The sequence below is a fragment of the Schistocerca nitens genome, chromosome 10 (genome assembly GCF_023898315.1).
Source record: "Schistocerca nitens isolate TAMUIC-IGC-003100 chromosome 10, iqSchNite1.1, whole genome shotgun sequence".
Taxonomy (NCBI): domain Eukaryota; kingdom Metazoa; phylum Arthropoda; class Insecta; order Orthoptera; family Acrididae; genus Schistocerca; species Schistocerca nitens.
Genome location: NC_064623.1, coordinates 93,618,474 through 93,634,659, shown reverse-complemented (window position 1 = coordinate 93,634,659; position 16,186 = coordinate 93,618,474). Strand labels below are relative to the sequence as shown.

The window sequence follows — 16,186 nt, the reverse complement described above, 5'->3', positions numbered from 1 at the left end:
GGGTTATCGTCAATTGCACGAAGAATTGCCTCGTCCATTGCAGGTGTCCTCGTCGTTCTAGGTCTTCCTCAGTCGCGAGTCATAGGCTGGAATGTTCCGTGCTCCCTAAGACGCCGATCAATTGCTTCGAACGTCTTCCTGTCGGGACACCTTCGTTCTGGACATCTGTCTCGATGTACGTACCCCGCCACGGCTATTGCCCCGTGCTAATCCATACATCAAATGAACATCTGCCAACTCCGCATTTGTAAACAGTGCACTGACTGCAAAACCACGTTCGTGATGAACACTAACCTGTTGATGTTACGTACTGATGTGCTTGATGCTAGTACTGTAGAGCAATGAGTCGCATGTCAACACAAGCACCGAAGTCAACATTACCTTCCTTCAATTGGGCCAACTGGCGGTGAATCGAGGAAGTACAGTACATACTTATGAAACTAAAATGAGCTCTAACATGGAAATTAAGCGTTTCCTGAAAGTTTGGCCGTACCTTTTTGTAACACCCTGTATATCAGAGCTCTGTCTACATCTCATTTACGGGCACTTAAGTCAATGTGAGAGCGTATTAACTGATAACACATGTATTATCCTCTATTATGTTATAAATAAATATTCCCATCCTATCTTACTGCCCATTGCAATCATAGCACTATTTAGTAAGCTGTATGATGTCGACAGATGAAAAGACTTTACGATATAAAGCTTATAAGTTGTATCCTTGGTGTGCACTATCTTTTCTACGTGCACAGGCAGTATCTTTAGTAAATGTATTTTCGCGCCAACTGACTTAGCTCCACATGTTGTCAGTGTGTCTGAACTTGTATGTGTGATAGACTATTAGAACGATGGTAACATCGGCAGTTAAGTATATATTTAACAACATATTACGAGGTAATAAGTGTTGTACTCATCGGATCTTGTGGGACTCTCACAGTCAAAAGGCTGCATTTTGACGACATGTCTTTCCCTGCAACTTAACTCCCGTCACTCTGCTGTCTTTGTTTCCCTTGATCTCCAGAACGCCTATGACCATGTCTGGCATCCCGGGCTCCTCTTCAAACTCCAGACCTATGCTCTCCCCATCAACTTCGTCCGTCTCGTTGCTTCCTTCCTTCCTCTCCCATCGTCCCTCCTATGTGACTATCCACAATTCCAACTCCCGTACTTTCTTTCCCTCTGCCGGCGTGCCCCAAGGTTCTGTCCTTTCCCCTCTCCTCTATCTCCTGTACACTGCTGATATGCCCAAACCTCCCCCATCTATTCATCTTCTCCAGTTCGCTGATGACACCGCCTTCCTAGACCTTTATCCTACCCTTCAACGGTCCCAATGTACCCTCCAAACCCACCTTGACCAATTCACCGCTTGGTGCAGCCAATCGTTCCTCCATGTTAATCCCTCTAAGACCCAGGCGATCATCATAGGTCGCACCACCTGCTCCTTCCGCCTCCCTGATTTCTACCTCACCATTTATGGCCGTCCTATCCACCTCAGTCCTACCCTCAAATACCTTGGCCTCACACTCGACCGCCACCTCACCTGGACTCCCCATCTCCTTACCATCCAAAACAAAGCACACAACCGCCTCCGCCTCCTGAAACTCCTGTCCAGCTGGATGTGGGGTCTGCATCCTTCACACCTACAAATCCTTGATCCTCTGTTATGCCAGCGTAGCTTGGATTTCCGCCCCTCCCCGGTTCTATAAAGCCCTCCAAATCCTCGAACGCCATGCGCTCCACCTCGCCTTCCACATCCGCCTTCCGTCCCCCATGCGCATCTTCTACGACCTCATCCCCTTCCCCCACCTTCTCCTTTTCCTTGAACATATCCGCACACTATTGTCTGCCGCCACCTTGATCCTCCTCACCCCCTGGTGTCTCCCTTCCTCTCCACCCCCAACCAGTTGCCGCACCTTTCCCATTGTGTCCCACCCTCTCTCCATCTCCACACCCTTCATCTCCTTTTCCTACGCAACTTCCACCATCTACCCCTCCCGGATGATGAGCTTCGCCCTGACATCTACCCTTCCTACCAACTAACCCCATCTTCGTGCCTCCTCCTCAGGGCTCCCTCTCCTCCCCCTCCCTCCTCCTGAGCGGCTTCCCCATCCTACTTCTCCTCCATCTCTTCTGCCTCCTTTCAGTGTCTCTGGACTCTCTCCTGCCCTGTCTTCCCTCTTCATCTCCTGCCCCACATGTTTCCTGCCTCTTCATGTACCCACTGATGCCCCTCCTCTCTTCATCCCGCCGCTTCCCCTGTTGCCCCTTGCTCTCCCCTCCTTTTCCATCCTCTCTGCCCTTTCCCTCGGCAGGACCCGCCTGGCAGTTTTATTCTTCATCGTGTGTGCTCCAAATGGGTTTTAAGTGTGTTATTCTGGAGTGTTTTCACTACTGTGGCCGACTTTTAACGTGTGCATGTCCATACAGTATCTTCTCTGAGTTTTGAAGAATCGCCGACTGTGTTTTTTAACTTTCTGGTGACCTTTTTTTTTAACTGTCCTCCATGAACGTCTCTGTGTTAGTCTATTTTTTACGTCCATTTTCTCCCATTATTCTGTTTTAAGTTCCCCTTTATCGCCTTATGTATATAACATTTTATTCTCAGTTTAAGTTGTCATGTTACTCGGCTGAAGAGCGGCAGATTGTGCCGCTGACAGCCCTCCCCTGCCCATATGGGGCAGGGTAATGAAATCACAATAAAGAAGGAAAAAAAACGACGACATTTTGACAGAATGTAAGTAATGTATATCTCTCTCGAATTTTTGTAATTGAGCTACTTTCTTAATGAAATGTTTGCTTAGTTATGTATATACACCCTGTGCTTCACTTTTGTGTTTTTGACTTTAGGTGACTTTGCAGTGTTACTTGAAAATGGCCATAAGGCCGAAATTGCAATAGTAACAATAAATATTTTATACAGTCAACGGCGACTATGTTGTTCCTTAAAATACCTTTGAAATTTCGGATATGGAACTTTGTGAGGCATTACATACCCAGCTACGAGATTTTTAAAAAAAAGTGTCTTTTTCCGGTCAGTGTTATTTCCACATAACGATGGAAGATCTGTTTTCAGAAGATTCATATCTATTGCATTCAGTGCTGTTGTTCACTCCTGTCGGATACGAACAACATTCAAGTCGACACGAGCATGTGCAGAATGAAGTGAATTATTGTAAAACACAAAACTACAGAAGCGGATTTTTTAGACATTGTAGAACGTTTTCGCTCGCGCCGAGAATTTTGCTTCTCCGATAAGAGGTCCCTTCTTGATATCCATCTCAGATATGCAGACTGAAGCGACGAATGAAAATTTTATACCAAGACTTGGATTCGAATCCAGGTCTGCTGCTCACTAGGCAGACCACTACGCCATCATCATTCTTGTTGGACAGGGAGTCACGAATCCCGTCTCTAGTGAAATTTGGCGTTAATGGACTATGGCAGCAGATGACGAACGTGAGTGCCTTGCCTGAGTAAGCCTCCTCATGGTGCGATGGGTGTCCAAATTCCTTGCCTGTCCTACCTCCCCTGTGTACCCTACCGTTGCCCGACCGCCTGTGGAACGTCTCTTTCCCAGTCGCCCCAGGGCAACGAGACTTTTGGGATTCGTGCCAAACATTTGCTTGACTCCCTTCGTGTGGAGCGTTTGGCACCCCAACTTCAGGGTTCTACCCACCTGCCTCCCTGGTTGCTCCAGAGGCCCAGCGTCCTTTTAGACTTGTCAGAGTATAGGAGGAGCTGCACTCCTGCGTTTGTTTTTACCTCCTTATTTTACGATATTTTACACCAGCATCCTGACCATGTACCAGTATTTACGGATGGCTCTAAACAGGGGGACTCTGCTGGTTGTGCTGTTGTTTTCCCTGATCGAATCGTCAAGTTACGGCTTCCTGCGTCGTTTACCATCTTTGATGCCAAATTGTTTGCGATCTTGCGGGCATTGGAGCAGATGAGATGTGTTCCCAGTCTTAAGTTTCTCATCTGTTCTGACTCCCTGAGTGCCCTTCAGACCACGCAACACTTGTGTACCCAGCGGATACGGTCGTCCAGAACATCCATGATGCCCTACTCCACCTGCAACGGCAGGGGAAGGAGGTTTCCTTCTGCTGGCTGCCGGGGCACGTGGGTATTAGGGGAAAAGAACTGGCGGATGTGGCTGCCAAAGATGCATGTTCCCTCCCTCACGTTGTTGAATGTGCCATCCCCCTCCATGCTGTTACCTCCCTCCTGCGTTTTCGTGTTATGCGTCAATGGGAAGAGGAGTGGCTGGCAGTCGGTGAAAATAAGCTGTGTCTGGTCAAGGCCACCACGTGGCCATGGCGGGATGAGGTTCTCCTCACTCGCCTCCGCATCAGGCACAGTCCCTTAACGCATGTTTTTTTTTTTACTCCGGCGGGAGGACCCCCCAATCTGCAGTGCTTGTGGCGTCCAGATTACTGTCGGCCACATTTTACTTGAATGTCCTTTATTGTCTGACCAGAGGGCGGTGGTTTCCTTGCCGCCGGATTTGCCCTCTATTTTGCAAGACGACACAACGACTGTGGTTAAGGTCTTACGGTTTTGTGTCCTGTCCAATTCGTTGCCTCGGATTTTAGGAAGAGGATTTTAATGTGCTGCTGGGTGACTGGCTCTACCAGGTTTTAGGTAAGAGGTCCGCCAGTCACGATTACCTACTTGTTTCACTTCGATTTCTGCTCTCTTTTCCTTGTGTTTCCTTTCCTTTCTTAGTGCGTTTCTTCTCCTCTTGTTTTGCCTCTGTATGTGAGGATTTGGAACTGCGTCAGGTTGTGTCTTTTAGCATTTCTCCTTGTTCGATGTCCGTCTTCGTCCCTTCACCGCATTTGTTCCTGTTTCTATGCGTCTGGGCGCTGATGACCATGCTGTTTAGCGGCCGAAAACCTCAAACCACACACACACACACACACACACACACACACACACACACGAGTGCCTTTGCTAACAGCACGACATCGCCTACAGTGCCTCTCCTGGCCTTGTGAATATCAGTTGGATCCTAGACGACTAGGAAACCGTGGCCCTGTCTGGTAAGTTCCGATTTCAGTTTCTGAGAGCTGATGACAGGGTTCGAGTGTAGCGCAGACCCCACAAAGCCATGGGCCTTGTTTTGCTCGACAAAACAAGGCACTGTGCAAGCTGGTGTTGGCTCCACAATGTCTTGCACTGTATTTACATAGAATGAACTGGGTCCTCCGGTCCAACTGAACCAATCGTTGAGTGTAAATGGGCATGTTCGGCTACTTGGAAACCCTTTGTAGCCATACACGGACTTCATGTTTCCGTGATAATGCGCCCTGTCACTGGGCCACAATTGTTAGCAATTGGTGTGGAGGAAATTCTGGAAAATTCGAGCGAACGGTTTGGCCACCTAGATCTCCCAACGTGAATCCCATCGCACATTTATGGGGCACAATCGAGAGGTCAGTTCGTGCACAAAATCCTGCACCGGCAACACTTTAGGAAGTATGGACTGATAAAGACGCAGCATTGCTCATTATTTCTGCAGGTGTCTTCCAACGACTTGTTTAGTACATATCACATCGAGTTGCTGTAATACGCCGGGAAAAAGAGGTCCGACACAATATTAGGAGCTATAGTGTGACTTTTGTCACTTTAGTGTATTACCCCCTTGGTATCCCTAAGGTGTAAAATAATCCCGGTAGCAGAAGTGTTGACGTCATTATCTGAGGGGCGGATCACATTCAACAGCGAAAACCATAACAGTTGTTAAACCAGTGCTATTTTCATCAGGTTGCCCTCCATGGGGTGGGTGCACGCAACGACTGTGGTTATATTGGGTTAGATAGAGCAGCAATCAGTCGTACAATTAAGTTGCTTTAATACGACATTTATTCTCACAACGCAGATCAGGTTTCGACCTGTGTCAGGTCATTATCAATGCTAAAAACAAATACAAGAGTATATATTACAATGTGATTGTCTTTTAATGTTAACATTACATACCAGTGCGGAATTGTAGCAGTTGTTCGTGCTCAAGTGAATGCTTACGCAGTTCAACCATTACTGTCGTAAAATTATATGTTGGTTTCACAGTACACATCGGTTTTGCGTATGGCGCCCTCTACGAGCTGCGCCTGAAGTTTACAGTTTTGACGACATTTTTTGTAATATTTATGTTGTATAATAACTAAGTAGAGTAAAACTATGTAAAATTACAATTCTTACTTTTTCTCATATGATAAAGCGTGATCTTTTGAACACTTATTTTGAAAAGTGACAGTTTTACGTATTAATTGTTGCTAATAGTTACCCTCATGAGTTTGTGTTTTATTTCTCGGCCACTAAGTGCGACGTATTGAAATGATGCTTACAAGCATTCCTAGCGCCAACAAAGTGCATTTTGTAAATAAGTTCACGTTATATCTTTCGTTAAGTAACAACTAATTAAGTTAAGACAGGTCCCAACACGACAAAATATGCAATACTTCCTATAACGTACTTTACATAGCCATAGCAATTTTATAATTAATTTTAGCCCATGAGGCGTAAAATGTCACTGTTACGTGCTATACTAATTTTAAACATCTAGCACATTACAGACATGAGAAAAAGTAAGAATTGTAATTTTACATAGTTTTACTCATAATAATTTCATGTTGACACTTAGTTATTATACAATATAAATATTACAAAAAATTTCGTCAAAACTGTAAACTTCAGGCGCAGCTCGTAGAGGGCGCCATACGCAAAACCGATGTGTACTGTGAAACCAACATATAATTTTACGACAGTAATGGTTGAACTGTGTAAGCATTCACTTGAGCACGAATAACTGCTACAATTCCGCACTGGCATGTAATGTTAACATTAAAAGACAACGATGTGATGGACTTATAACTTTTGTAAATCACATTGTAATATATACTCTTGTATTTGTTTTTAGCATTGATAATGACCTTACACAGGTCGAAATCTGGTCTGGACCTGTGGAAGACCTCCCGTGTCCTCTTATTCCTCAAACCCAACAAACCCCCTTCTGCCGCCTCTTCCTATCGTCCCATCTGCCTCACCTCCGTCTTCAGTAAGGTCTTTGAATCCATCCTCTCCCGCCGTATCCATCAGCACCTTGCTCAACACCACCTCCTCCCCCTTACCCAGTGTGGCTTCCGACCCTCCTTCTCTGCTGACGACCAACTCCTCAACCTTGTTCACCTTCTGTCCCTCCAGCTCAACTCCCGTCGCTCCGCCATTTTTGTTTCCCTTGACCTCCAAAATGCCTATGACCGTGTATGGCATCCCGGTCTCCTCTTTAAACTCCAAACCTACGCCCTGCCTATCAATTTTGTCCGTCTGGTCGCTTCCTTCCTCTCGCACCGTCCTTCCTATGTCACCCTCCACAACACCAACTCCCGTATCTTTTATCCCACGGCTGGCGTCCCCCAGGGTTCTGTCCTCTCCCCTCTCCTTTATGTCTTGTATACAGCTGATATGCCCAAGCCACCCCCACCAGTCCACCTTCTCCAGTATGCTGATGACACCGCCTTCCTGGCTCTCTATCCTACCCTTCAACGGTCTCAACGTACCCTCCAAACCCACCTTAACCAGTTCACCACTTGGTGTAACCAGTGGTTCCTCCGTCTCAACCCCTCCAAAACCCAGGCAATCATCATAGGTCGCACCACTCGCTCCTTTGGCCTCCATGATTTCTACCTCACCCTTTATGGCCGTCCTATCCAACTCACCCCCACCCTGAAATACCTTGGCCTCACCCTTGACCGACACCTCACCTGGACCCCTCATCTCCTGACCATCCAGCAGAATGCCCATTCCCGCCTCCGCCTTCTGAAACTCCTGTCTGGCCGGACATGGGGATTGCATCCTTCTACCATCCTCCACACCTACAAATCCCTCATCCATCCTATCCTCTGTTATGCCAGTGTTGCCTGGATCTCCGCCCCCACCCCCTTTTACAAGGCCCTCCAAATCCTTGAACGCCATGCGCTCCGCCTTGCCTTCTGTATCCGCCTTCCTTCCCCCACACGGCTCCTGTATGAACTGATCCCCTTCCCCCACCTCCTCCTGTTCCTCCAACATCTCCGCATCCTTTACATTGTTCGCAGGCTTGATCCCCCCCACCCTCTGGTTTCCTCCTTCCTCTCCACCCCCCACCCATTGCCGTGCCTCTATCGCTGTATCGCTCCCTCTCTCCACCTCCACACCCTCCATCTCCTTCATCAGGGCAATTTCCAACGCCTCCCCCTCCCAGATGACGAACTTCGCCGTGACATCTACCCTTCCTTCCAACTATAACCTGGCCTTGTTCCCCGCCCCCCTCCCCAGGGCCCCCTTTTCCTCTTTCCTCCTTCTCCCAGAGCGGATTTTCCTCCGTCCCCCCATCCCCTGAGACCCTGCACCCCATACTTGCCTCTCTCCTTCCCACATCCCTCCCTACCTGGCCCTCTTCCGTGCGCCCACCGCTCATCTCCCCCATCTCTTCCCCTCCCTCCCTTCTCCAGGTCTCCCTCATCTCCTAGCGCCTGGCAGATCCTCTGTGTTGCTCTTCAATAGTGTGCCACATCAGTGTTGTTTAGTGCTGTTTCTCGTGTGCGTCAAGAGGTGTGATTTTAATTGTGTCCTGCCTTGAGGTTCGCTGCTAGTGTTACGTTATGTGCTATGCCAGCTGTCGCTACCTTTATGCTCCAGTCATACTGTGCCTTGTGTTCTTTTAACCGTCGCAGTGTGTGGCTTTTTGTGTGTGCTACTTTTAAACAGCTTTTTTGTCTCCATTTTACAGTCACCCCGTTTTTTGTCTATTGCCTTCCATGATGTTCCCCTTTTTTATATCTATGTTCACCTTATTCTCTCCTTTGCTGTTTTTAAATGTCTTCTATTGTTTTGTTCTATGTCTTTCGGCTGAAGAGCAGCGCCTATGCTGCTGCCAGCCTGCCCCGATGGGGAATTGAAATACAATAAAGGAAAAAAAAAAATCTGGTCTGCGTTGTGACAATAAATGTCGTATTAAAGCAACTTAATTCTACGACTGATTGCTGCTTTATCTAACCCAGTCCTTTTTTTATTGTTCGCAATAAACAAGAAAATATTACTGGTTCACCAACTGTTGCGATTTTACTCCATTTTGAGAAAATGGGCATATACAGTTGTGGTTACACAACGAAAAGAAGTCTTTGTACCATCAACAGTGTGGCATGCCTTCACTTGATAAGACACTACACACGGTTTTGGAATTTAATATCGGTCATTGGCGCAAACTCTGATGATCAGAAAATTTACGCGACGACCTGTCCTCCCCTTTACTGGCCACCAGATACTGGCAGTTAAAATTTCATCCACCTCCAGGATTTGAATCGGTTTACTTCCGAGCGGAGTGCCGCCCAACTGGTGTGCGTCAGCGAGTTATTTTTCCCCCATTCTTTTATTGCACTAAAATACAATGAAATATGATGTTATACAACTGTTGATACAAACTTTTCACTATCAAACCATCCTTCAAATGATTACATTAATCAAGAAATTGAGTTTTCAAAAAATTAAGTGAACAAACTATAAGGCAAAATCAGCGAACACAATTCTTGAAACACTAACATTGACGATGTCTAAAGATAAATTTGTAGGAGCACTACCTCGACCATTTGAAATAAAAGTTGCTATTAGACAAGGGGACGGTTCGTCCCGTTTACTGTTTCACTGCGTTCTAGGAAAAACACACTATTGGCGATTAATATTGCTACACCACTAAGATGACGTGCTACAGACGCGAAATTTAACCGACAGGAAGGAGATGCTGTGATTTGCAAATGATTAACTTTTCAGAGCATTAACACAAGGTTGGCGCCGGTGGCGACACCTACATCGTGTTGACATGAGGAACGTTTCCAACCGATTTCTCATACACAAACAGCAGTTGACTGGCGTTGCCTGGTGAAACGTTGTTCTGATGCCTGGTGTAAGGAGGAGAAACGCGTACCATCACGTTTCCAACTTTGATAAAGGTCGGATTGTAGCCTATCGCGATTGCGGTTTATCGTATCGCGACATTGCTGCTCGTGTTGGTCGAGATCAAATGACTGTTAGCAGAATATGGAATCGGTGGGTTCAGGAGAGAAATTCGGAACGCCGTGCTGGATCCCAACGGCCTCGTATCACTAGCACTCGAGATGACAGGCACCTTATCTGCATGGCTGTAACGGATCGTGCAGCCACGTCTCGATCCCTGAGTCAACAGATGGGATCGTTCGCAAGACAACAACCATCTGCACGAACAGTTCGACGACGTTTGCAGCAGCGTGGACCATTACCTCGGAGACCATGGCTGCGGCTACCCTTGACGCTGCATCACAAACAGGAGCGCCTGCGATGGTGTACTCAACGACGAACCTGGGTGCACGAATGGCAAAACGTCATTTTTTCGGATGAATCTAGGTTCTGTTTACAGTATCATGATGGTCGCATCCGCGTTTGGCGACATCGCCGAGAACGCACATTGGAAGCGTGTATTCGTCATCGCCATACTGGCGTATCACCCGGCGTGATGGTATGGGGTGCCATTGGTTACACGTCTCGGTCACCTCTTGTTCGTATTGACGGCACTTTGAATAGTAGACGTTACATTTCAGATGTGTTACGACCTGTGACTCTACCCTTCATTGCCGGCCGGTGTGGCCGTGCGGTTAAAGGCGCTTCAGTCTGGAATCGCGAGACCGCTACGGTCGCAGGTTCGAATCCTGCCTCGGGCATGGATCTGTGAGATGTCCTTAGGTTAGTTAGGTTTAATTAGTTCTAAGTTCTAGGCGACTGATGACCTCAGAAGTTAAGTCGCATAGTGCTCAGAACCATTTGAACCATTTTTTCCTACCCTTCATTCGATCTCTGCGAAACCCTACATTTCAGCAGGATAATGCACGACCGCATGTTGCAGGTCCTGTACGCGCCTTTCTGGATACAGAAAATGTTCGACTGCTGCCCTAGCCAGTACATTCTCCAGATCTCTCACCAATTGAAAACGTCCGGTCAATGGTGGCCGAGCAACTGGCTCGTCACAATACGCCAGTCACTACTCTTGAACTGTGGTATCGCGTTGAAGCTGCATGGGCAGCTGTACGTGTACACGCCATCCAAGCTCTGTTTGACTCAATGCCCAGGCGTATCAAGGCCGTTATTACGGCCAGAGGTGGTTGTCCTGGGTACTGATTTCTCAGGATCTATGAACCCAAATTGCATGAAAATATAATCACATGTCAGTTCTAGTATAGCATATTTGTCCAACGAATACCCGTTTATCATCTGCATTTCTTCTTGGTGTAGCCATTTTAATGGCCTGTAGTGTAGTAAGGATCTGGAATTTGGAGCTAGAAAGATCACAAAATTGAATCAATAATTCCATGAAGGAAGACAAATGGAATTAAGGTAAACTGCCGGGCCTTTGGAGCCGATTTTGGAACACAAGAGACGCAGTTATTCAAATAAATCTTCTGGAAGGAATAGTGGAAAATGTGGTCTCAAAATTTTAGCTGAAAAAAAAACCAAATTCATGACAAATATAAAAAAATGCACCAAAATTCATAGAAAAACAGGTAGGTAAAATAGAGCGAGTAAGTAAATTTAAATATCTTGGAGAAGCTATACAACAGAAGGGACTAGAAAATTTTGAAATATATGTAAGAGGTAACGATAAGGAGGGAGCATATGAACTGACAAAGAATATTTACAACAAGAATTAGATATCTAGAAAAACAAAACTAAATTACATTACCACAATAATACTACCAGAATATTATATGGATCTGAATGCCTAACAATTAACTATAAATGGATAGGATAGAGGTCCCTGTAAGATGCATTGTTGAAAAAAATGATGGACGCAATACAAACTACAGATACCTGGAAAATGACAAGTAGTGAGGAGATCGACAAAAATTCAAAGGAAATATCAGAAGCAATGGTTACAAGAAGATTAATCTTTTTTGGACACCTCTACCGAATAAATGAGAACAGGCTCGCGAAATAAATGTTTCTGTATTTCTGGAAGAAGAAACCACAACAGCATGAATTATAGAAATAAGGAAAGGAGTAGAAAAAAATTAGAATAAAAAATCGGAAATAGCAGAACGAAATCTTTTTAACAATAAAATACTACAGTCAGAAAGCTTTCAGTGGAGATAAAATACGAAATTCGGAACAACATGGAAAGAAGAAAGGAGAAGGCAACATAGGGAGAAGGTGAAGGAGTACTGCAATAACAGAATACAAGGAAAGGAGAGGGTCTGAATTTATTACGTGCCCGCAGCTGGTTAATTACAAGATAAAAAACTATAAAAATAAGAAGCAATATCTGCAAGGCTGCAAAGGCGGGGAGCGCTTGGTTATGTCGTTCTCACCGCCCGAGCTCAGCTAATCTGAGTCGACTGAACGATAATCGATGCGAATTCACGGCTGGCTTACCTCAGTGAGAATTGCTTCTGGGTCTGTCTGGTCGCGGATCGTGCACTCCGCCAGCCTTAGCAGCGAGGTCTGGTCTTCGACGAGGGCTACGGCACACGAGTGGATTTTGAGTCCTTCACACTCCGTTTCACCGTGGTCGCATATGAAAGTGAGAGGATTCGTGCTATTAACCTGTGAAAGTAAAAGCAATTGACACACATAGTCTGTAATAAACACAAGCAAGTAAAAACTGCATAAGTTAGTAACAAATTTAAGAGAATCTTCCGTCAGTTCTTGGTGCTTTTCATTAATTAGTAACAAGTCATCGAATCTGTAGCTGAGTTTCTGTACACTGCTAAAAAAAAAAGAAAAAAATTCACACACCTGGAAAGACGACGTCGATTTCCATCCATGACGGCATATGAGACCTGGGATACACTCATGCTCATAAATTGAAGATAATGCTGATACATGATGAAACAACGCTCTGGTGGGCGCTTTGCGGGTTTAAATCACCTCCGGATAAGACCATGCGGTGCATTTGACCTGCGGTCGTCCCACGATGGTGCTGGCAGAAGTCCACATATGCAGAGGTGTGTTGGTGCATGTCAGAGTACGGTGCAGCGAATAAGTGTGCAGACGTTTTCAGACGTGCTAATGGTGACTGTGTGCTGAAAATGGCTCAAAGAGCACATATTGAAGACTTTAGGAGGGGTCAAACACAGCAGGTCGTAGCACAGGCTGTCCGTGTGTCACAAAGTGTGATGTCAAGATTATGGCAACGATTCCAGCAGACAGGAAACATGTCCAGGCGCTACAGTACGGGACGTCCGCAGTATACAAGAAGACCAATATCTCACCATCAGTGCACGCAGACGGCCACGGAGTACTGCAGGTAGCCTTGCTCGGGACCTTACCGCAGCCACTGGAAAAGTTGTCTCCAGACACACAGTCTACAGAAGACTGAACAGACATAATTTATTCGCCAAGAGACCTACAAGGTGCATTCCACTGACCCCTGGTGTCAGGAACACCGTACAAGGTCTCTGGAACAGTGGTCCCAGGTTATGTTCACGGACGAGTTCAGGTATAGTCTGAACAGTGATTCTCGCTGGCTTTTCATCTGGCGTGAACCAGGAACTAAATACCAACCCCTTAATGTCCTTGAAAGGGACCTTTATGGAGGTCGTGGTTTGATGATGTGGGGTGGGATTATGATTGGTGCACGTACACCCCTGCATGTCTTTGACGGAGGAGCTGTGATAGGTCAGGTGTATAGGGACGTCATTTTGCACCAGTATGTCCGCCTTTTCAGGAGTGCAGTGGGTCCCACCTTCCTCCTGATGCATGATAACGCACGGCCCCACGGAGCTGCCATCGTGGAGGAATACCTTGAAACAGAAGATATCAGGCGAATGGAGTGGCCTGCCTGTTCTAAACCCCATCGAGCACGTCTGGGATGCTCTCGATCGACGTATCGCTACACGTCTTCATACCCCTACGACACTTCAGGAGTCCCGACAGGCACTGGTGCAAGAATGGGCGGCTATACCCCAGCAGCTGCTCGACCACCTGATCCAGAATATGCCAACCCGTTATGCGGCCTGTGTACGTGTGCATGGTGATCATATCCCATATTGATGTCGGGGTACACGCTTAGGAAACAGTGGCGTTTCGTAGCACATGTGTTTCTGGACAGTTTTCTCAACTTATCACCAATACCGTGGACTTACAGATCTGTGTCGTGTGTATTCCCTAGGTGCCTATGCTATCAGCGCCAGTTTTGCATAGTGCCACGTTGTGTGGCACCACATTCTTCAGTTATCCTTAATTTATGAGCATGAGTGACACTGAATGTTATCCCACAGTAAGTGGCGTAGCTACGAGAGCGCCGTCTGTGTCTACACTTTAATCGGGAATGCTCCCACCCAGAAGGCTCAGTATGGTGCAAAAGTGTGAAGCAGGCAGGCAACCATGCCACGGACAGGCACTCGTGCCACCTACAGCCAAATGAGCGTGAGTGACGGGGATCAGATTGTGGCGGGATGGTTCTTTTGGAGGATTACCATACACGTTGGACGTGCTGCGTCAGTTGTGTAACGATGCTGAGATCATCAGTCACGTGAACAGAATGAGATTTTCACTCCGGGCGTGAGTCGTGCTTCGGTAGCTCAGATGGTAGAGCACTTGCCCGCGAAAGGCAAAGGTCCCGAGTTCGAGTCTTGGTCGGGCACACAGTTTTATTCTGCCAGGAAGTTTCATGTCAGCGCACACTCCGCTGCAGAGTGAAAATCTCATTCTGGAAACATCCCCCAGGCTGTGGCTATGTCTCCGCAGTATCCATTCTTTCAGGAGTGCTAGTTCTGCAAGTTTCGCAGGAGAGCTTCTGTAAAGTTTGGAAGGTAGGAGACGACATACTGGCAGAAGTAAAGCTGTGAGTACCGGGCGCGAGTCTTGCTTCGGTAGCTGAGATGGTAGAGCACTTGCCCGCGAAAGGCAAAGCTCCCGAGTTCGAGTCTCGGTCGGACACACAGTTTTAATCCGCCAGATAGTTTCATGTCCACGCACACTCCGCTGCAGAGTGAAAATCTCATTCTGGAAACATCCCCCAGGCTGTCGCTAAGCCGTGTCTCCGCAGTATCCTTTCTTTCAGGAGTGCTAGTTCTGCAAGTTTCGCAGGAGAGCTTCTGTAAAGTTTGGAAGGTAGGAGACGAGATACTGGCAGAAGTAAAGCTGTGAGGACCGGGCGCGAGTCGTGCTTCGGTAGCTGAGATGGTAGAGCACTTGCCCGCGAAAGGCAAAGGTTCCGAGTTCGAGTCTCGGTCGGACACACAGTTTTAATCTGCCAGGATATTTCAGTCACGTGAACGTTCTCATAAACCGTAGGTGTCGTTCTGGATGTTGACGCAGCACAGACGCCCACCAGGATCGTGGTATTGCAAGGGCAGCAGAGGCAAATGGTACAGCTACCAAGTGGCTCATGAGAAAGCTTGTGAGCCCAGACGTGTCAACAAGAACTGTTGCGAACTGTTTATTAGCAGTGGGGAGAGGTACACGATTCGCGTGGTGTCGTCAGAAGATCGCTCGGGATAGGAAATTGTGCGCCGTGGTCTTGAGCAATGAAGGTTCCATGGGACTGGAAGAAGGCCCAGTCATAGCAATCTATAAGAAAGGGTAGAAAACCGGATGCACATAATTACTGGCTCATTTCACTGACATCGATTTGTTGCAGATTCATGGAACATGTTTTGTGTTCAGACATAATGACCTTTCTAGACTCTGAGAAGCTGATCTGCAGAAACCAGTACGGTTTTAGGAAAAAGCGGTCATGCGAGACACAGCTGGACCTCTTTGTGCATGATATACAACAGGCTCTAGATACCAACTCCCAGGTTGATGCCATATTTCTCGAATTTCGAAAGGCGTTCGACTCAGTTCCGTACTGTCATTTGCTCCAAAAAGTGCGCGCTCACGGTCTATCCGATGAGGTATGAGATTGGATAGAACGTTTTCTAACAGACAGGGAACAGTATATCCTCCTGATCGGGGAGACTTCAACAGAAACAAGCGTAACTTCAACTGTGCCCCAGGGCAGCGTAATAGGTTCGCTGCTTTTTGCGATGTATATAAACGATCTGGTTGATGGAATTGACTGTTTGCCGATGATGCTGTAGTCTACAGGAAAGTAGTATCAAACGAAAGTTGTGAACATATCAATGAGGATTTGCAGAAAATAAATGCGTGGTGTAATGCCTGGCAGTTATCTCTC

The 16,186-nt window shown here is 46.8% G+C and overlaps 1 protein-coding gene across 1 annotated transcript in view; it reads right to left on the bottom strand.

Annotated features, from left to right (window-relative positions):
• The window catches only part of LOC126210103 (gamma-interferon-inducible lysosomal thiol reductase-like), a 39,705-nt gene that overhangs the window by 8,683 nt on the left and 14,836 nt on the right, over positions 1 to 16,186 (bottom strand). The window contains exon 3 of the mRNA XM_049939238.1: positions 12,439 to 12,609. Within this exon, the coding sequence (XP_049795195.1) occupies positions 12,439 to 12,609 (171 nt within the window). The remainder of the gene's footprint in view (positions 1 to 12,438; positions 12,610 to 16,186) is intronic.